At 42.6% G+C, this 23,096-nt stretch overlaps 1 protein-coding gene across 1 annotated transcript in view; it reads left to right on the top strand.

The window, feature by feature from the left end:
- LOC123990403 (trichohyalin-like) overlaps positions 1-23,096 on the top strand; it is a 144,632-nt gene that overhangs the window by 97,447 nt on the left and 24,089 nt on the right. The window contains exons 23-27 of the mRNA XM_046290958.1: positions 2,480-2,564; positions 3,925-4,036; positions 15,650-15,859; positions 20,680-20,789; positions 20,892-20,966. Of these exons, the coding sequence (XP_046146914.1) occupies positions 2,480-2,564; positions 3,925-4,036; positions 15,650-15,859; positions 20,680-20,789; positions 20,892-20,966 (592 nt within the window). The remainder of the gene's footprint in view (positions 1-2,479; positions 2,565-3,924; positions 4,037-15,649; positions 15,860-20,679; positions 20,790-20,891; positions 20,967-23,096) is intronic.

The raw sequence follows: 23,096 nt of genomic DNA on the forward strand, positions 1-23,096 counted from the left end.
CGATTCATGAAACTAGGCGTGCGTTGCAAGCCACGACTTCGCAGGAGAGCCGATTCATGAAACTAGGCGTGCGTTGCAAGCCACGACTTCGCAGGAGAGCCGATTCATGAAACTAGGCGTGCGTTGCAAGCCACGACTTCGCAGGAGAGCCGATTCATGAAACTAGGCGTGCGTTGCAAGCCACGACTTCACAGGAGAGCCGATTCATGAAACTAGGCGTGCGTTGCAAGCCACGACTTCGCAGGAGAGCCGATTCATGAAACTAGGCGTGCGTTGCAAGCCACGACTTCACAGGATAGCCGTTTGAACGTAATTATTATTTTTCTTAACAAAATGCGTTTTTGAGCCCGAACACAGACAACCAAACACATTATCATTTGCACTGATCGTTGCTATTATTGTTCTAGAACATACACATACACACACACACAGGTCTGTGTCTGCGTATCCAGCCAGTGTGATATAAATTATAAATGTAGCCTAATAAAAAGAAAGAGAGAAGGCAGGTAGAAGCAGAAGAAAATGACTGGTGTTACAGCAGTGTATTGATCAGTGTGTATCAAAGGAGGATGTGAGACACCAGATTACCTGCTAGTCTGAGCATTAGGTAGTGTGTTAGAGTGTTATAGCCCGGGGCTCATCTTCCACTGCCAGATCACTGTAAATACAACACTGACAGAGAGCGGGAGTGAGTGAGTGTGTGTGTGTGTGTGTGTGTGTGTGTGTGTGTGTGTGTGTGTGTGTGTGTGTGTGTGTGTGTGTGTGTGTGTGTGTGTGTGTGTGTGTGTGTGTGTGTGTGTGTGTGTGTGTGTGTGTGTGTGTGTGTGTGTGTGTGTGTGTGTGTGTGTGTGTGTGTGTGTTTTGCATCACTGGATGGAAGTAAGGCAAAGGCCCATCTGTTTTTGTAACTCCCTCAAAATAAAGGAGGAAGATACAACCCACTCAGCCAGGACACTAACTGGTTCTGGGTCTGTTCTGCTCCTACAGTCTCCATAGAAATGGACAATATTCAACCTTAATAACTGAAATAGCATTTTCTAGTTTCTGCATGTGTTGTTTGGGGTTACAGTACAAAGTCTGCTCTCCTAACCTTTGCCTGTGTGTTTGTAAACAGGAAAGCCTGTGCAGCATTAATTGCCCTCCCTGGATGGTCAGTGTGAGAGAGGTTATATTGAACTGATTCCTGATGAATGTGAATCAACCTGAGATGCATCTTTACTCGTTCTCTTTATATCGATTATTTAGATTCATAACAAACTTTTACCTTGAGATTCAGCAATCGAGCCAAGGTGGGCTGGAATAAAATAATGAAAATAAATCAAAGTCTGTTTGTGCATCGTAAAATATTTACAGGTTCCAGTTTCCTACGGCTGCAATTTAAACCGTTTGGATTCTGCAAAGCCATAAATGAATCATGGATTTATCAAGTGTTGATGTTTTAGTATTCATTTTCCCGTCCTTTTCTCTCCAGTCCTCCCACCACAATCACTGCGTATGTCACTAATAGCATCATACCCATTTCTCACCATTTTAAAATGCACACACATAAATGCAAGCAGACACATCCATGACACACAGGTGACCTGGAGTTTAGCGTTCCATATTGCATCCTGACTGAGTGGCAAAAACTGTCTAAAACAATGGTTTTAAACCCACAATGAATAAAAGGGGCGACAGAGGTTATCCGAAAATGTGTCTTTTAAGCAAATGGTGACTCGCTGAAAAACTGACGCATGAAAATGCAAGGCTATTCTGTTTCACAAAGAGCAAAAACCTTTGTATGCTTTATAAACACACTATGCTAAACCTACTACATGGTGGACAATATGATTTTATTCCATGTAGATAGAAGAGAACGAGAGAGGGAGAGAGACAGAGAGAGACAGATAGGGAAACAAAATGATTGAATGGATGGGTGCACACTTGGTGTGCTGTGTAAGGTGAGGAGTGCCATCTATTGACCGAAAGAGGAAGCGTTTCCTTTGTGTGACACAACAAAGCCCTGTTCTGACAGGGTTCATAGTGGCTAAATGTTTGTTCTCTGGCTTTGTGTGCCTTTAATGAGAAGTTACTTGCATTGTTCTCGATTTTAAATCATTTGACTGCATTCTATTTAGAGTTTTTGCATCTAAGGTTCATTGCTCATCTCTTTGCTATGTACTACAATTTGTTCTTTAGGAATAATAGTCACATACTGTACAACCTTGAATAGTTGAAGAATGCATTATACATGAACCCGCACTTACGTTTTAATATAAAGATGATGGGTTATTAGTTGTGGCATATGAAAATGGTTTAGAATTTATAGAAGTAATTTTCAGGGGAAGTATGAATTAATGTTTCGACAGACAAACATCTTTCAAATGTGGTTCAATTTGCCTCCTATGCGTTCATAATGTACTGCTCCCTGTTGAACAGAAGCCAATAGTTTTCATGATGTCTCTTTCTGTCTCTCTTTCTGTCTCTCTCCCTTTATCAGTGGAGGAGCTGTCATGTCGTGGAGAGGAGGTTTGGAGGTTGGAGGGGAGTGTGAGAGAAGGAAGACAGGCAGAGGAGAGGAGGAGGTAAGAAGGGAACACAGGGAATTAACACACTTCTTCAGGTCTCAGACAAGGTTACTCTACACGCCAGCAGTACTCATATTAGAGAATGTGCATCTTGGCCTGCCCTGTACCGTGCTGTACATGAGGTCACCATGTTCAAAGTTCACAGGTTGACCCGTGTCTCTTCAGCATTGTGATGACATCAGCATAAATGCAGCATGAAATGTCTGGTGTCTGTCTGTGGTTGTGGTCTAGATCTCTGCCAGTATGGTGACCTCATCACATTAATGCAGAATCCTCTCTGCCCCCGTCTCTCTCACCCCTTCTCTCTCATCCCTTCTCTCTCCCCTTCTCTCTCCCTCTCTCACCCCTTCTCTCTCCCCTTCTCTCTCCCTCTCTCACCCCTTCTCTCTCCCTTTCTCTCGCTCTCTCCCTTTCTCTTTCTACTCCCTCTCACTCCCTCTTTCACGCTCTCTTTCTCTCCCTCTCTCTAAATTGTGAACATCCATATGGGCCAATAGCTAAGAGGAGTCTGTATGAGAAAAGCGCTCCCAAATGGTCATTATTCAACTAAACATGAACATGATGCTAAATGGATTTCAGCTGTTTCTGGGAAGTTCCCCATCCCATCCTCCTTCTCTTCCCCTGATTCCCCCATTATCCCCTCTATCCTCTTCTCCACCCCTCTCTCTTCCATGTTTTTTATAGTGAACTGAGAAGACGGTCTTTGGGCTCTATAGCCAATTTTTAACACATATGTACAGCACTCCTGAATATACATTGAAGTTGGTGCATATTGAGACTACTGTGGATGTGTATATAGCCCGTATATTTAGGTTTGCTATAGGATCTGTATATTTACCTGTCCTATATATTGTGTGTATATTTAGCTGTGTTGTGCCCAGTCGGTCTGCCAGTGGGGTCCATGGGGGCTCCGCTGGGGCTGCCTGCGCTGGGGCTGCTCTGGGGCTGCTCTGGGGATGGGGTTGGTCGGGAGCTTGAGGAAATGCTCATAATTTGTCGTATTGATCGAGTAACCACGGCAGCCAGTCTCTATTGAGGCAGAGCAGAAATAGACCCCCTATCGATCACATTCAGATTCCCCCCTGTTCTTACTGACACTATTCGGCCTAGTTCCAAATCAGTCCCTAGGCACTTCCCTGTGTCCTAGCCCCTTCCCTAAGCCCCCTACTACTGTGATGTTTACCTATGTGTGTGTGTGTGTGTGTGTGTGTGTGTGTGTGTGTGTGTGTGTGTGTGTGTGTGTGTGTGTGTGTGTGTGTGTGTGTGTGTGTGTGTGTGTGTGTGTGTGTGTGTGTGTGTGTGTGTGTGTGTGTGTGTGTGTGTGTGTGTGTGTGTGTGTGTGTGTGTGTGTTACCAGGCTGACAGTGGAGAGGCTGGAGAGGCAGTCTGCAGAGCTGAGACTAGCCCTACAGCAGGCCATGGAGAACACACTTAACACACAGAGAGACAACCACACAACACAGGAACAAGTAAACACACACACCTCAACTTATATCCTTCTCTCTCTCCCTACTTCTGATTAGTCCTGTGAATTGATTAGCAGAGCATGGATTGTTTTTTAAACCTAGAAATGTACTTTGGAAGGGGCTAGGACACTGGGAAGGGGCTAGGACACAGGGAAGGGGCAAGGAACTGATTTGGAGTCTCAGACCCACTCTTTCTCTCTCTGATCAAATCAAATGTTTTTGTCACATGCGCCGAATGTGCATAGACCTTACCATGAAATGCTTACTTACAAGCCATTAACCAACAGTGCAGTTCAAGAAGACTTATGAAAATATTTAACAAGTAGACTAAAATAAAAAGTAATAATAAAAAGTAACACAATAACAAGAACATTAACGAGGCTATATACAGTACCAAGTACCAAGTCAGTGTGCGGGGCTACAGGTTAGTTGAGGTAATTTGTACACGTAGGTGGGGGTGAAGTGACTACATAGATAATAAGCAGCAAGTAGTAGCGGCTTTCCTCTGACACCGCCTATTATATAGGTCCTGGAAGGGCAGGAAGTGATGTACTGGGCCATTTGCACTACCCTCTGTAGCGCCTTACGGTCAGATGCCGAGCAGTTGCCATACCAGGCAGTGATGCAACCGGTCAGGATGCTCTCGATGGTGCAGCTGTAGAACCTTTTGAGGATCTGGGGGCCCGTGCCAAATATTTTCTGTCTCCTGAGAGGGAAAGGTTTCCTCTTCACGACTGTCTTGGTATGTTTGGACCATAATAGTTTGTTGGTGATGTGGACACCAGGGAACTTGAAACTCTTGTCCCGCTTTAATACTGCCCCGTCGATGTTAATGGGGGCCTGTTCGGCTTGCCTTTTCCTGTAGTCCACGATCAGCTCCTTTGTCTTACTCACATTGAGGGAGAGGTTGTTGTCCTGGCACCACACTGCCAGTTCTCTGATCTTCTCCCTATAGGCCGTCTCATTGTTGTCAGTGATCAAGCCGTACGACTGTGTGTCATCAGCAAACTTAATGATGGTGTTGGAGTCGTGTTTGGCCACACAGTTGTGGGTGAACAGGGAATAGAGAAGGGGACTAAGTACACACCCCTGAGGGGCCCCAGTGTTGAGGATCAGCGTGGCAGACGTGTTGTTGCCCACTCTTACCACCTGGGGGCGGCCCGTAAGGAAGTCTAGGATCCATTTGCAGAGGGAGGTGTTTAATCCCAGGGTCCTTAGATTAATGATGAGATTAATGGGCACTATGGTGTTGAACACTAAGCTGTTGTCAATGAACAGCACTTCAGGCCTACTGACGTGAGTCCCAGGTGAGGGATAATCATTTAGGCAAGTTACCTTTACTTCCTTGGGCACAGGGACTATGGTGTCTGCTTGAAACATGTAGGTATTACAGACTCGGTCAGGGATAGGTTGAAAATGTCAGTGAAGACCCTTGCCAGTTGGTCCGCGCATGCTCTGAGTACATGTTCTGGTAATCCGTCTGGCCCTGCGGCTTTGTGAATGTTGAACTGTTTAAAGGTTTTGTTCACATCGGCTACCGAGAGCGTTATCATACAGTCATCCAGAACAGCTGGTGCTCTCGATCATGCTTCAGTGTTGCTTGCCTCGAAGCAAGCATAAAAGGCATTTAGCTCGTCTGGTAGGCTTGCATCACTGGGCAGCTCGTGTCTGGGTTTCCCTTTGTAGCCCATAATAGCCACATCCGACGAGTGTCAGAGCCGGTGTAGTAGGATTCAATCTTAATCATGTATTGACGTTTTGCTTGTTTGATGGTTCATCTGAGGACATAGGGATTTCTTATAAGCGTCCGTATTAGTCTCCCGCTGCGTTAAAGCAGCAGCTCTAGCGTTTAGCTCGATGCGGATGTGGCCTGTCATCCATGGCTTCTGGTTGGGATATGTACGTACAGTCACTCTGGGGACGTCGTCATCAATGCACTTATTGATGAAGCCGATGACTGAGGTGGTGTACTCCTCAATGCCATTGGATGAATCCCGGAACATATTCCAGTCTGTGCTAGCAAAACAGTCCTGTAGTGTAGCATCTGCCTCATCTGACCACTTCCAGATTGAGTGAGTCACTGGTACTTCCTGCTTTAGTTTTTGCTTGTAAGCAGGAATCAGGAGGATAGAATTATGATCAGATTTGCCAAATGGAGGGCGGGGGAGAGCTTTGTATGCATATCTGTGTGTGATGTAAAGGCTGTCTAGGATTTTTTTTTTCTGGTTGCACGTGACATGCTGGTAAAAATTTGGTAGAACTGATTTAAGTTTGCCTGCATTAAAGTCCCTGGCCACTAGGAGCGCCGCCTCTGGGTGAGCATTTTCTTCTTTGCTTATGGCCTTATAGAGTTGGTTGAGAGCGGTCTTAGTGCCAGCTTCTTTCTGTGGTGGTAAATAGACGGCTATGAATAATATAGATGAGAATTCTCTTGGTAGATAGTGTGGTCTACAGCTTATCATAAGGTACTCTACCTCAGGCGAGCTAAACCTCAAGTCTTCTTTAATATTAGACATTACGCATCATCTGTTATTGATAAATAGACACACACCCCCACCCCTCGTGGAGGTAGCGTCTCTCTTCCGCCGGTGCATGAAAAACCCGTTAGCGTTATATTGTCCGTATCGTTGTTCAGCGATGTCTCGGTGAAACATAAGATTTTAATGTCCCCTTGGTAGGATAATCTTAATCGTAGGTCATCAATTTTCTTTTCTAATGATTGCACGTTAGCAAGAAGAACGGATGGCAGTGGGAGTCTATTAGCTCGTCTACGGATTCTCAGAAGGCCGCCCCATCTGCAGCCCCTTTTCCTGCGTCTTTTCTTCACGCAAAAGGAGGGGATCTGGGCCTGTTCCAGGGAAAGCAGGATATACTTCTTGTCGGACTTGTTAAAGGAAAAAGTTTCTTCCAGTCTTCCAGTTCTCATCCTCCTGTCAGTGTAAAGTTGGAATGTTGAATCATTCATTCTGTAGGCTAAATTATGTACCACACAGATCAGTGCTAGATGGGTTTTTTTTCAATGTATTGAACTAAAGTGTTTTTAAAAGCCAAAGCTGTACACGCACACGCACATCAATGGTTGTGTGTCTCTGCATGGGTCCAGTTCCAATCAAAGCCCTGAGGTGTTCAGTGAAGATGTTTCTGCAGCCATCTTCAAACACATCCCCATAACTGATTAGACCAGTCACACTGACATAGAGCTGATCAGAGTCATTCATGCTGTTTTTGACAGCATTAGTGATGGCTTTGTGATACACACACGTGTGTGTACGTGTGTGTGTTTAAGTGTTTTAATGAGAGTCTAAAGTGAACTTTTTTGCTAGTTAGCGTTAGCCGCTCGTTAGTGTGTCAAACTTTTATCTCCTCCGCCTCCAGCAGGCCAGTATAAATATGGCCTGCTCTGATGTCACAGATGTTGTGTTTACTGTAAATATCAGTTCGCCATCTGAAAAGTTTAGGTCTAATTTTAATTGAGTAATTAAGTCAGCGAGAGAAAGTGCAGATTTAACCAAATGTTGTTTTTCTTGCTCAGTAGGCAATATGGAGGATCATATGGCAGAGGATTCTGAAAAGGCTTGTGTTGTCATCAGTGTGTGTGAGTGTGTGCATGTGTTTGTGTGCGTGCGTGTGTGTGTTCTTGCGTTTATATGTGTCCACTGTCCAGGTGATGGATCCTTCTGGTTAAGCCTAATGAGGTGTTCTGATGAATCAGGATGAAATGGTGTCTGAAACGGCCTCATCTGCTGCCCAGACCCCTTCAGATATATTACCTGATGGACAACCAGACCCCTTCAGATATATTACCTGATGGACAACCAGACCCCTTCAGATATATTACCTGATGGACAACCAGACCCCTTCAGATATATTACCTGATGGACAACCAGACCCCTTCAGATATATTACCTGATGGACAACCAGACCCCTTCAGATATATTACCTGATGGACAACCAGACCCCTTCAGATATATTACCTGATGGACAACCAGAACTCTTCAGATATATTACCTGATGGACAACCAGACCCCTTCAGATATATTACCTGATGGACAACCAGAACTCTTCAGATATATTACCTGATGGACAACCAGAACTCTTCAGATATATTACCTGATGGACAACCAGAACTCTTCAGATATATTACCTGATGGACAACCAGACCTCCCCTTCAGACATGTTACCTGATGAACAACCATAAGTGGCACTGAGTGGCGATAAATTGTTTTAGAATTATTTCTGCAAGATGAGCATTTCTTCTTATTAAGTTATTTGGTGCACGTGTGTGTGCATGTTAGCTTGTGTGTGTGTGTGTGTGTGCGTGTGTTCATGTGTTGTATACAGTAGTATTTATCTTAGTCTTACATAGATCTGTCACAGACAGGTGGCCTTGCTAAAGCCCTGCAGTAGAAACAGTAGTTAGAGGGTTAAAGGATGCTATCTGGTGTAATGAGAGAACCTCTAGTGTGTACTGAAACAGATCGGCCTTGTTGTGTGTGTGTGTGTGTGTGTGTGTGTGTGTGTGTGTGTGTGTGTGTGTGTGTGTGTGTGTGTGTGTGTGTGTGTGTGTGTGTGTGTGTGTGTGTGTGTGTGTGTGTGTGTGTGTGTGTGTGTGTGTGTGTGTGTGTGTGTGTGTGTGTGTGTGTGTGTGTGTGTCCTCTCCTTCTATCTCCATCCCACACAGCTCATTAGGCAGGAATCCTGTGCTTCATTTGAGAGAGGTGACGGTTGGACAGGCAAACTGGCCACTGTCTGACACATACACACGTACGGGTATCTCACTCTGATCATAGGAAATGGAGACCTGGACACTAACTCTTTGGGGGAAAAGGGATGTGTAAAAGGTGCGTGTTCTTACCTTTTTGAAGGTATTTGACCCAGGATTGATCTGTGCTAGCATGGACAGATTCTAATTTCACCACCCCTATCTTTTCACTAGTCCCTCCCTCTGACCCCGGCCCTGTTTACACACCATCAGTGTTGGCGCTGGAGCGTCTTCTAGAAAGGAACAGTTGAGGCGGGACTGTTGAGTCGGGACTGTTGTAGCGGGACCTAACTAACATATACTGTATGTCCGAGACAAAACCTTGAAGAAAAGTTCAAAACAAACCATCCAACTATTGATGTTATAATTTATAGAGCTTTTTCTCAGGGCTGTACGGCTGTTCCCTGTGCCAGCCTAGCTCGATTGGCGAGTTCTCTTTTTCTGGCGTATATTTGCGAAACATTCTGATGAGGCTATGTGTCAGAGCAGATGTAATGAAGAAAGCCATCAGAGTCATTAATATGGCTTATCTGATCTGCTGTTGGCTCACTGGCCAAACTAATGTAGGGACATGTCATCAGCATTAAGCAGAGGAGGACTCGCACGCACGCACGCACACACACACACACACACACACACACACACACACACACACACACACACACACACACACACACACACACACACACACACACACACACACACACACACACACACACACACACACACACACACACACACACACACACACACACACACACACACACACACACACACACACTCATCATGATCATCACCATTAAGTAATCAGCTCAGAGACATGCTTAGGAATTCAACCCTACACACACACACCAGATATATAATTCAGATCTCTTAGTGATGAGTATACATATTTAACTGATGTCAGCTCTGCTGGGGGGGTTTTAATTGGAAAGAAAGTTTTTATAAAATTAATGTTTTATAAAAATGTGTTTAACAATAAATGTCTTCATTAATTTGATGAAGGTATCTGCTAAAATGAGCTGAGTGGTTTAAGTCTAATGGATGAAGGTTCCTCTCTGGTGTTGTTCTATCCACAGGACAGGGCATAGAGTTTGATTATCTCTGGTGTTGTTCTATCCACAGGACAGGGCTTAGAGGTTGATTATCTCTGGTGTTGTTCTATCCACAGGACAGGGCTTAGAGGTTGATTATCTCTGGTGTTGTTCTATCCATAGGAGAGGGCTTAGGGGTTGATTATCTCTGGTGTTGTTCTATCCACAGGACAGGGCTTAGAGGTTGATTATCTCTGGTGTTGTTCTATCCACAGGACAGGGCTTAGAGGTTGATTATCTGTGGTGTTTTTCTATCCACAGGACAGGGCTTAGAGGTTGATTATCTCTGGTGTTGTTCTATCCACAGGAGAGGGCTTAGGGGTTGATTATCTTTGGTGGTGTTCTATCCACATGACAGGGCTTAGGGGTTGATTATCTCTGGTGTTGTTCTATCCACAGGACAGGGCTTAGAGGTTGATTATCTCTGGTGTTGTTCTATCCACAGGACAGGGCTTAGAGGTTGATTATCTCTGGTGTTGTTCTATCCACAGGAGAGGGCTTAGAGGTTGATTATCTCTGGTGTTGTTCTATCCACAGGAGAGGGCTTAGAGGTTGATTATCTTTGGTGGTGTTCTATCCACATGACAGGGCTTAGGGGTTGATTATCTCTGGTGTTGTTCTATCCACAGGACAGGGCTTAGAGGTTGATTATCTCTGGTGTTGTTCTATCCACAGGACAGGGCTTAGAGGTTGATTATCTCTGGTGTTGTTCTATCCACAGGACAGGGTTTAGAGGTTGATTATCTCTGGTGTTGTTCTATCCACGGGACAGGGTTTGGGGGTTGATTATCTCTGGCGTTGTTCTATCCACAGGACAGGGTTTAGGGGTTGATTATCTCTGGTGTTGTTCTATCCACAGGACAGGGTTTGGGGTTGATTATCTCTGGCGTTGTTCTATCCACAGGACAGGGTTTAGGGGTTGATTATCTCTGGTGTTGTTCTATCCACAGGACAGGGCTTAGAGGTTGATTATCTCTGCAACAAAGGCTCAATAGGCATGGGATAGCTTGTTTTATTTGTGGTGGATGAGGTGAGTTTCTTTGATCACCAGGTTGAAAAGTGTTTTATAAATCCAAGCCATTGATGTTGGTTGTGTCACTGGGCCTGTCTGAATCCCTGTACTTGCGCTCTAAATAATACTCTGATTGGGTATGCAAAAAAATAAACTTTAGTAGTATGTGAAATTGAAAAATGTTTGTATGCTTTAAATGCCAGGATCATACTCATTTTGGCTTTTCATCCAGTACGAATTTGCTGCATGCTATTGTGGAAGAGTAGCATCTGTTAATAAGACCCAGGTGTGTTTGTCAACAGCTGCTGATCATAGAAGGGGATGGGCTGTACCACAATGAACGGATGTCGGAAAAACACCCAATTAAGCATAAGTTGACTTATTCTCTGTGTGAACCCTTGTAGTATGTTGACATTTCTACTAAATAATAGGTTCTAAATAGTATGTAGTATGATTAGTACACAGTATGTAACATAGTTTTAGTAAGTAGTAGGCAAGACAGACTACATACTGTAGGCCCATCGCACTTAACCTCCATTGACATGGTCGGTGTGAACAGTTAGTCTCTCCCCTCCCCCCAGCCTAGGAACCATCATTTAAAAAAATCTGAAATGGACCAAAATATATAATGTAGCAAATGCAGTTCTTAACTATGCAGTTCTTAAAATATACTTTAGTTTACCTGCATGTGGTGTCTACCCGGATCCAGCTAAGGCCTTAAAAGCATATTTCAAAAGGGTTCTTCTCGTGATTTTAGACTTTTAGAGTTAGTGTGTGGATTCCTCTCCTACCCAACCACCTACTCAGTGAGTATGTTTACATGCAGATCAATAATTGGATATTAAACTGATTATGGCAGTAGGCTGAGTATGGTAATAGTCATGTAAACACTTTACTCTGCTTAACTTAATCAGCAAAAGGTCAAAATCAAAGTAAGTAAACGCTGATTAAAACATCTGGTTTTCTGTGCACTCTTTCAAATGATTAATTGGAGAAATAGTTCTCACCTACAGACTTTATATGTCCGAAATAAGAATCAAATAGGCTTCGCAAAAATAACGTTCGCTGTGGTAGAACGTTTATTTTGATTGCCGATTTTCTGCATTTATTGAAGTCCCATCAGCAGTCTGATTTCAGATGTGTCCATGCAAAAAGGATTATAGGGGAAACCGTTCTTCTTGCTAAGCATGTAAACGTTTTAAACAAACTATTATATTAATCTGACTATCCACAAGAATCGTATTATTGTGTGCATGTAACCGTACTCAGTGTGAGGATTTACCAAAACACCTCTCTCAAGGCCTACCTTTCACAACACATTCTATTTTTTTTTTTGTGTGTGTGTATGATTTTTTGTGTCTTTTTTCCCCGATGAGACCACCATCACTGCCAATACCCCCCTGAAAACATGTGAGTAGAAAAAAACAATCTAAATGTTAAACAGGTTCCCATCTCGTGTGCGTTCACCCCCCCTCCACCTCTCTCTCTCCTCTTTTTCCCCCTTTCTCTCTCGCTCTCTTTCTCTCTCGTTCTTCATTATCATCCCCTGACACCGGTGGAAACAAAGGATCCGTGTGTAATTTAGTCTTAATCATAACACCGTCCCTTCACAGCCATCCAGCCAGTCAGAGCGAGACCGCACACATCAGCCAGCCAGGAGAGAGATGCTCATGTGAAACCGGTCTCTTTATGACTGGTAGGTAATTACTGTCATTAGAACACTCCAGAGTGTGTGTGGACGTGCTGTATAATTGATGGTGAATTAATGTGTGGCAGGCAGTGGATATGAGGGATCTTTCAGCGCTCAGAGAGAGGGGTCTGCTGTCATGCCTGGGGTTCTTGGTGCTACAGTGTATGTGTTAGAAACACAGAACCGCAAAACAGGCTCTGCCAGAGTGAGGGGGGGGCCCCAACATTTCTCGGCCCAAAATCTGTTTTTGTGTGGGGGGCAATGACAGAGTGTCGAATTTAGTCAGGCTAAACATTAATTGCTATTTTGATATGTGAGGCTGAAATGATCTAATAGAAGTTTGGTAATGCTTAGGTTGTTACCAATGTACTGATGTATAAGTGTGATGCACGTGACATCCCAGCAACTTGGAGAAAAAACACTTAATATCGGAGTTGTCCCTGTTGAAATTTGAATATTCATGAGGCTGACATAGCATCTCACTCTCCATTGAATACAGACAGTTGACATCAACACCCCTCATCAAATATTCAAAAAAGTATTCAAATAACGAGATGTATCCCTCAATGCAAAGAGAGGAGTAGGCGGGTGCTTGACAGCCCACCGTTCTGCTCTGGACGACAAATCCCGGTAACACTTTACTTGACACCCAGCGTCATAACATGTCATGACATGGTCATAACCATGTCATAACAACTGACATGACTTGTAATAACCTGTCATAATATGGTGAGAACATTGTCATGACCCATACACCTGTTGTGACATATATTGCATTATTTTATGGATGGTTATGACACCAACATAAGAGTGTCAACCCTGCCAAGAAGTTTAAAAGGTACTTTCTTAGGTCCTTTGTTGTACAACAGTGTGGTCTACAACAGGTCTAAATATATGTGACAGTGTGGTCTACAACAGTGTGGTCTACAACAGGTCTAAATATATGTGACAGTGTGGTCTACAACAGGTCTAAATACATGTGACAGTGTGGTCTACAACAGTGTGGTCTACAACAGGTCTAAATATATGTGACAGTGTGGTCTACAACAGTGTGGTCTACAACAGGTCTAAATACATGTGACAGTGTGGTCTACAACAGGTCTAAATATATGTGACAGTGTGGTCTACAACAGTGTGGTCTACAACAGGTCTAAATATATGTGACAGTGTGGTCTACAACAGTGTGGTCTACAACAGGTCTAAATACATGTGACAGTGTGGTCTACAACAGGTCTAAATATATGTGACAGTGTGGTCTACAACAGTGTGGTCTACAACAGGTCTAAATATATGTGACAGTGTGGTCTACAACAGGTCTAAATATATGTGACCGTGTGGTCTACAACAGTGTGGTCTACAACAGTGTGGTCTACAACAGGTCTAGATATATGTGACAGTGTGGTCTACAACAGGTCTAAATATATGTGACAGTAGGGTCTACAACAGTGTGGTCTACAACAGGTCTAAATATATGTGACACTTTTTTTAGAATATATATTTATCATTCCCTGCAAACCCTACCACCCTTCCCCCAATTGGAGTAAACTAATAAACAATAACACTTAGGCTTCTACCTTCAGTTTATACTTATTATACACATTTTTACAGACACAATCTATTTTACAATAGTTATATTTTGTTTGTTTTTAGTCCTTCCTCTATTTCTGATGTCCATCCAGTTTGATTTCTATTTGTAACTGTGCTATTTCAACATTTCTGAACATATATACATTTTACAGACCCCGTATGTTTTACATCAGTTATCTTATTAGTCCCACCCTTCAGCTCCATTCAACCCCTTCCATCTATCTCTCAACACCATCCATTTTGGATTTCTATTTCCCATATATTTTTCAACTGTGCTGTGATGCTTCACAAAAGTACTGAACCTTTCTATTCTCATAGCTTCTACAGAGTGTAAATTAAAAATAAATACTTTTGTTAAAATAATTACTCTATTATTGATTGATTGTGGATTTTCCAATCATCCAGTATTGCTATCTGCAGCGTTAGTTAGTGACAAATGTTGCAATTATTCAGCCATTCCTGGACCTGTGACCAAAAACGAGCTACATATGGACAATGCCAAAATAAATTATCTAACGAGTCTGCTTCCTCACAGCAAAATCTGCAAGATTGTATCACCCATATATATAACATTCTATTGGTTGCAAAAAGGCTGTATAGTAATATAAATTCAAAGTTTTGAATCCGACGTTGTTTTGTGTATCTATTCATAAACCATGTGCCATGTAATTGGTACATCGAAAATCTCTTCCCAACTATTCTGCAATTTATATGGCACAGCTGTCAATTTTTTGGTCCTTAAATGAAATTGGTATATGTTTTTATTTATCACACTTTTCTTTAACCATTTATGTTCTTTAATGCAGGGCCGACAGACAAGTTCTTTACTTTTTCCCCTTCTTTACTTGCAGGTAGGAGCTTCCATTGTGGTAATGCTGCAATTAGTTGGTTGTAATTTTGGGTAGAGCAGACATTTCTATATTTCTGTTTGCTGCATGTGTGACATAACTCCACCAGTCCTATTTATATATAAGCAGAACAACTTCTGAAAAAGGTTATGAGCAGGCTCAAATGGTGGAGAAGAGAAGGGGATCTATATTTAAAAAAAAATCTTCTATTTTTTAATTTATTTTTGGTTGTAATTTTGGGTGAGCAGACATTTCTATATAAAATAAATTAGTATATTTGAGTTTAACCACAATATTTGTTGTATTATTTGTTCTGTCTTTTCAGGTGGATTCAACTGAAAAATTGTTGTTAGGGCGGAGACACAAACATCGGGTCATTTTATCCATATCTCTGGTTCTGTTAGGGAAGGACAGTGCTGTACACACACACGAAAGAAGGAGAGGATTTGTAAATAAACTATAACATGTTAAAAAAAGGATTTAAGAGAGAAAAACAGGGGACATGCTTTAAAGCAGAGCAAAACAGGGAGGTGCTAGCTAAGATTGTTCAACATCAGACATTTTGTTTGTGTTGCCAATATGAACACAACCCTGGCATTGCTTATCTCGCCCTCCTTCCACAGGTGAAGACATTGGAGGAGGAGAACAACTCATTGACCAATCAGGTGAGGACTTTGGAGGAGAAGTACAGCTCGTTGACCACTCAGCTGCTGAGGTCACAGAGCCGGGGCCAAGACGACGTCCAGCGGCTAGCCAATCAGGAGGAGCGTCTGGTCGTACTGAGGACAGAGTCAGAGACGCTACAGGAGAAGTACAGCAGCAAGGTGCAGGAGGTGAGACAATATTCACCATTTCATTTAACATATTTACTCTATTTAATAATACTGTCCTTCATTGGTGTTGAATGAGGTGAGCTTCCCCCTTTACGTGTCTAGAAAAAACGCTATTGAAGTCCAATCAATTATTTGTATAATGAATGATATATTACAAATCAAATCCAATTGTATTTGTCACATACACATGGTTAGCAGATGTTAGTGCGAGTGTAGCGAAATGCTTGTGCTTCTAGTTCCGACAATGCAGTAATAACCAACAAGTAATCTAGCTAACAATTCCAAAACTACTACCTTATAGACATCACTCATTCATATATCTTTATGTACAGTGCCTTGCGAAAGTATTCGGCCCCCTTGAACTTTGCGACCTTTTGCCACATTTCAGGCTTCAAACATAAAGATATAAAACTGTATTTTTTTGTGAAGAATCAACAACAAGTGGGACACAATCATGAAGTGCAACGACATTTATTGGATATTTCAAACCTTTTTAACCAATCAAAAACTGAAAAATTGGGCGTGCAAAATTATCCAGCCCCCTTAAGTTAATACTTTGTAGCGCCACCTTTTGCTGCGATTACAGCTGTAAGTCGCTTGGGGTATGTCTCTATCAGTTTTGCACATCGAGAGACTGAATTTTTTTCCCATTCCTCCTTGCAAAACAGCTCGAGCTCAGTGAGGTTGGATGGAGAGCATTTGTGAACAGCAGTTTTCAGTTCTTTCCACAGATTCTCGATTGGATTCAGGTCTGGACTTTGACTTGGCCATTCTAACACCTGGATATGTTTATTTTTGAACCATTCCATTGTAGATTTTGCTTTATGTTTTGGATCATTTTCTTGTTGGAAGACAAATCTCCGTCCCAGTCTCAGGTCTTTTGCAGACTCCATCAGGTTTTCTTCCAGAATGGTCCTGTATTTGGCTCCATCCATCTTCCCATCAATTTTAACCATCTTCCCTGTCCCTGCTGAAGAAATGCAGGCCCAAACCATGATGCTGCCACCACCATGTTTGACAGTGGGGATGGTGTGTTGAGGGTGATGAGCTGTGTTGCTTTTACGCCAAACATAACGTTTTGCATTGTTGCCAAAAAGTTCAATTTTGGTTTCATCTGACCAGAGCACCTTCTTCCACATGTTTGGGGTGTCTCCCAGGTGGCTTGTGGCAAACTTTAAATGACACTTTTTATGGATATCTTTAAGAAATGGCTTTCTTCTTGCCACTCTTCCATAAAGGCCAGATTTGTGCAATATACGACTGATTGTTGTCCTATGGACAGAGTCTCCCACCTCAGCTGTAGATCTCTGCAGTTCATCCAGAGTGATCATGGGCCTCTTGGCTGCATCTCTGATCAGTCTTCTCCTTGTATGAGCTGAAAGTTTAGAGGGACGGCCAGGTCTTGGTAGATTTGCAGTGGTCTGATACTCCTTCCATTTCAATATTATCGCTTGCACAGTGCTCCTTGGGATGTTTAAAGCTTGGGAAATCTTTTTGTATCCAAATCCGGCTTTAAACTTCTTCACAACAGTATCTCGGACCTGCCTGGTGTGTTCCTTGTTCTTCATGATGCTCTCTGCGCTTTTAACGGACCTCTGAGACTATCACAGTGCAGGTGCGTTGATACGGAGACTTGATTACACACAGGTGGATTGTATTTATCATCATTAGTCATTTAGGTCAACATTGGATCATTCAGAGATCCTCACTGAACTTCTGGAGAGAGTTTGCTGCACTGAAAGTAAAGGGGCTGAATAATTTTGCACGCCCAATTTTTCAGTTTTTGATTTGTTAAAGTTTGAAATATCCAATAAATGTCGTTCCACTTCATGATTGTGTCCCACTTGTTGTTGATTCTTCACAAAAAAATACAGTTTTATAGCTTTATGTTTGAAGCCTGAAATGTGGCAAAAGGTCGCAAAGTTCAAGGGGGCCGAATACTTTCGCAAGGCACTGTACATAAAGATATATGAATGAGTGATGGTACAGAGCGGCATAGGCAAGATACAGTAGATGGTCTTGAGTGCAGTATATACATATGAGATGAGTATGTAAACAAAGTGGCATAGTTAAAGTGGCTAGTGATACATGTATTACATAAGGATGCAGTAGATGATATAGAGTACAGTATATACGTATACATATGAGATGAATAATGTAGGGTATGTAAACATTATATTAGATAGCATTGTTTAAAGTGGCTCGTGATATATTTTACATAATTTCCCATCAATTCCCATTATTAAAGTGGCTGGAGTTGAGTCAGTGTGTTGGCAGCAGCCTCTCAATGTTAGTGGTGGCTGTTTAACAGTCTGATGGCCTTGAGATAGAAGTTGTTTTTCAGTCTCTCGGTCCCAGCTTTGATGCACCTGTACTGACCTCGCCTTCTGGATGATAGTGGGGTGAACAGGCAGTGGCTCGGGTGGTTGCTGTCCTTGATGATCTTGATGGCCTTCCTATGACATCGGGTGGTGTAGGTGTCCTGGAGGGCAGGTAGTTTGCCCCCGGTGATGCGTTGTGCAGACCTCACTACCCTCTGGAGAGCCTTACGGTTGTGGGCGGAGCAGTTGCCGTACCAGGCGGTGATACAGCCCAACAGGATGCTCTCGATTGTGCATCTGTAGAAGTTTGTGAGTGCTTTTGGTGACAAGCCGAGTTTCTTCAGCCTCCTGATGTTGAAGAGGCGCTGCTGTATTCACTACTGAATGATAATGACATTACTATCATCAGGATGCAGCAGTTAGAATTGTCATCACTTGATGTTGCTGATACTAAAATATCAACAATACAAGAGAGAGTCATCTGGCTTTTGTAATGCTTATGTATTGGTTAGAGAGGAACATTGGGGTGTTTAACCCCAGAACAGTTCACATCAGAAAGTTTAGTTCATTACAGCATTACATCATTGTGCTGTATTCACACAGGGAAGAGCAGGAAGCCACTGAAGGTGTTGTGGTTATTACTATTATTCCAGAGTCCACGGCCTGTAAAGAGATGCATGTAGACCACATCTCCCTCATCCAGCTCTAGAGACAAAGCATTAGATATGTACTCATAATACTGATCATTGGTGTCATTATTAAACATCCGTCTCTTGTCATTGTGGTAAGGGTAAACAGCCATGGCTTTCCCAGTGCGGTTTTCAAAGGCGGTGAACCTGAAGTAGTAGACTCCTCTCACTGGTGCTGTGATGATACCGGTATCAGAGGAGAAGCAGGCAGTGATCATCACTGCCCATCTATCAGACACCGTTAGTAATACTGGACTGTAGCCTGATTCAGTGTGTGTGTGGTCAGTACTTGTAGTTGTGTTGTAGGCCCTGCCAGTGTTGGTGTAGACTTTACTGTAGATCAGTGTGGTGTCAGTAATGAAGGGTCCTACCCCTCCTGAAGTCAAAGCAGCAGAGAGGCCACTTTTGTCTGTGAACACAGGAAGAAAACACAAGAGTCTAAGGCTTCAGTCTCACACGGTTTACTTGTTTAATTGATATTTGATAAGCTGAAATCGTGGCTCTTCTACCATGTCTTCACTGTCCTTCAGTCTGGACTCAATGTTATTCAGTTCAGTCTTGGTGACAGTCAACTCCACTCTCTGTTCCACCACCATGTCTCATCTCCTTCAGCTCAGTCAGGATGTCAGGGGTGGTGGTGGTCTGACCGCTCGTCTGTTTGTGTGTCGTCTCTCTTGCTTCAGTCCCCTGGCTTTCAATCTGAATCCCTCTCACCTTTCTCTCTCCCCCTTCACTGTGACCCTGTTGAGTGATGTCATTCTCTCTGACCCCTCCACTCTCTCCCTGACTCCATGCTCCAGACAGACAGAACAGCAACATCAGCAGACCTACAGCACCACTTATTCTGAAATTATAAATCTTTTAGACATGATGTATTCTATAGGCACAGTCCCCTTCCTTATACATGCACAAGTTAGCGAGCCACCGCATGAGAATTTAACATGTGTTTCTGACATAAGTTGTACAACTAAAGCCAAATATTCTGATAACGTGAAACACTGGGTGAGCTGACCTAAAGGACATTTCAATCTGACACCTGTGAAAGGCTGAGAACTCAACCTTTTATTCAGTTGAAGCTCTGTTTTTATCTCCGTCAAGTCTGTACTGGTGCTGTGAAGCTCTGTTTTTATCTCCGTCAAGTCTGTACTGGTGCTGTGAAGCTCTGTTTTTATCTCCGTCAAGTCTGTACTGGTGCTGTGAAGCTCAGTTTTTATCTCCGTCAAGTCTGTACTGGTGCTGTGAAGCTCTGTTTTTATCTCCGTCAAGTCTGTACTGGTGCTGTGAAGCTCTGTTTTTATCTCTGTTAAGTCTGTACTCTGTGCTGTTAAGTCTGTACTGGTGCTGTCTGTTTTTATCTCTGTCAAGTCTGTACTGGTGCTGTGAAGCTCTGTTTTTATCTCTGTCAAGTCTGTACTGGTGCTGTGAAGCTCTGTTTTTATCTCCGTGAAGTCTGTACTGGTGCTGTGAAGCTATGTTTTTGTTTGAAACTCAAACAAGATCTTTAATTAGACCCTTAAAAGCTTAGGAAAATCGATCAACAATCCAACCGTTGATTTCGTAACAGATTCCCAAACACATTTGAGTTGTCTGTGGGGTGTCATGTATAAAGGTCATATCTCTGTAAGCGTTAGAATTACGTTAAGGGTTAGGGTTAGGAGCTAGGTTTAGGGTTAGGATTAAGGTTAGTTTTTGGGCTACGGTTAGGGTAAGAGTATGGGTTAGGGGTTAGGGAAAAGAGGATTTTGAATGGGACTGAATTGTGTGTCCCCACAAGGTTAGCTGTACAAGGCTGTGTGTGTGTATGTTATAGCTGGACACACTGCGGTTGGAGGTGGAGGGGGCGTACTCTGACAACGTGCACCTCCGCCAGGAGAGCCAGGGGGTCATGGCCAACGTCAACCGCTGGGTCAAAGAGCAAAGGTGGGTAGGACACCAACATATAGCAGATACATAGTAGGAAACACCCACACACACTCTCTGATTGCCAGCCCAGTATGATGCATCTCTCTGTGTGTGTGTCAGGGTTGCCAGTGAGAGTCTAGCTGCTAAGATCAGAGGTCAGAACAAGGTGCTGCTCATCATCAGTGAGGAGAAACAGTGAGTACATCATTCACATACTGTATACCGTACTTATCATTATACTGTCTATATTGCCGTTATATACACTACCGGTCAAAGGTACCCATGCAAGGGTTTTTATTTTTTACTATTTTATACATTGTAGAATAATAGTGAATACATCAAAACTATGAAATAACACATATGGAATCATGTAGTAACCAAAAAAGTGTTAAACACTTCAAATAGCCACCCCTTGCCTTGATGACAGCTTTGCACACTCTTGGCTTTGCACACTCCAACAGCCAGTTGGAGTTTGCCAAAAGGCACCTAAAGGACTCAGATAATGAGAAACAAGATTATCTGGTCTGATGAAACCAAGATTGGCCTCTTTAGCCTGAATGCCAAGCGTCACGTCTGGAGGAAAACTGGCACCATCCCTACGGTGAAGCATGGTCGTGGCAGCATCATGCTGCAGGGATGTTTCTCAGCGGCAGGGACTGGGAAACTAGTCAGGATCGAGGGAAAGATGAATGGAGCATAGTACAGAGAGATCCTTAATTAAAACATGCTCCAGAGGGCTCAGGACCTCAGACTGAGGTTGAAAGTTCACCTTCCAACAGGACAACGACCCTAAGCACACAGCCAAGACAACGCAGGAGTGGCTTCGGGACAAGTCTCTGAATGTCCTTGAGTGGCCCAGCCAGAGCCCGGACTTGAACCACATCGAACATCTCTGGACAGACCAGAAAATAGCTGTGCAGTGACGCTCCCCTCCAAACTGATAGAGCTTGAGAGGATCTGTAGAGAAGAATGGGGGAAACTCCCCAAATACAGGTGTGCCAAGAGTGTAGCATCATACCCAAGAAGACTTGAGGCTGTAATTGATGCCAATGGTGCTTCAACAAAGTACTGAGTAAAGGGCCTGAATACTTATGGACATTTATACATTTTTACAAAAACATCTGAAACCTGTTTTTGCTTCGTCATTATGAGGTATTGTGTGTAGATTGATGAGGGAAAACAAATAATTTAATACATTTTAGAATAAGGCTGTAACGTAACAAAATGTGGAAAAAGTCAAGGGCTCTGAATATTTTCAGAATGCACTGTATATCATTATATATCATTATACTTTCTATCTTAGACAGTATGAGATATAATGATAAAATAGACAGTATAATGATATCTTATCATTATCTCATTTTGCAATCTGTGATATCATTATTATGTCTATCGTATTATATCTTATTATATATCATACTGTCTCTCTTATCATTATACTGTCTATCTTATTATTCTGTCTATCTTATCATTATGTATCATCATACTGTTTCTCTTATCAGTAAATATCATCGTACTGTATATTATCATTGTACTCTCTATCTTATCATTATATATCATTGTACTCTCTATCTTATCATTATGTATAGAGAGATTGATTTAAATGCGGAAGACACGTTTCAGTTGAATGCATTCAGTTGTACAACTGATTAGGTATCCCCCTTTCCCCTTATACTGTCTATCTTCTCATTATGTATCATTGTACTGTCTATATCTTATCATTATATACAGTTGAAGTCACAAGTTTACATACACCTTAGCCAAATACATTTAAACTCAGTTTTTCACAGTTCCTGACATTTAATCCTAGTAAAAATTATCTGTCTTAGGTCAGTTAGGATCACCACTTTATTTTAAGAATGTGAAATGTCAGAATAATAGTAGAGAGAATTATTTATTTCAGCTTTTATTTCTTTCATCACATTCCCAGTGGGTCAGAAGTTTACATATACTAATTGAGTGTTTGGTAGCATTGCCTTTAAATTGTTTAACTTGGGTCAAACGTTTCAGGTTGCCTTCCACAAGCTTCCCACAATAAGTTGGGTGAATTTTGGCCCATTCCTCCTAATAGAGCTGGTGTAACTGAGTCAGGTTTGTAGGCCTCCTTGCTCCCACACACTTTTTTAGTTCTGCCCACAAATGTTCTATAGGATTGAGGTCAGGGCTTTGTGATGGCCACTTCAGTACCTTGACTTTGTTGTCCTTAAGCCATTTTGCCACAACATTGGAAGTATGCTTGGGATCATTGTCCATTTGGAAGACCCATTTGCGACCAAGTTTTAACTTCCTGACTGATATCTTGAGATGTTGCTTCAATATATCCAC

The sequence above is a fragment of the Oncorhynchus gorbuscha genome, linkage group LG12 (assembly GCF_021184085.1).
Source record: "Oncorhynchus gorbuscha isolate QuinsamMale2020 ecotype Even-year linkage group LG12, OgorEven_v1.0, whole genome shotgun sequence".
In the NCBI taxonomy this organism is placed as follows: domain Eukaryota; kingdom Metazoa; phylum Chordata; class Actinopteri; order Salmoniformes; family Salmonidae; genus Oncorhynchus; species Oncorhynchus gorbuscha.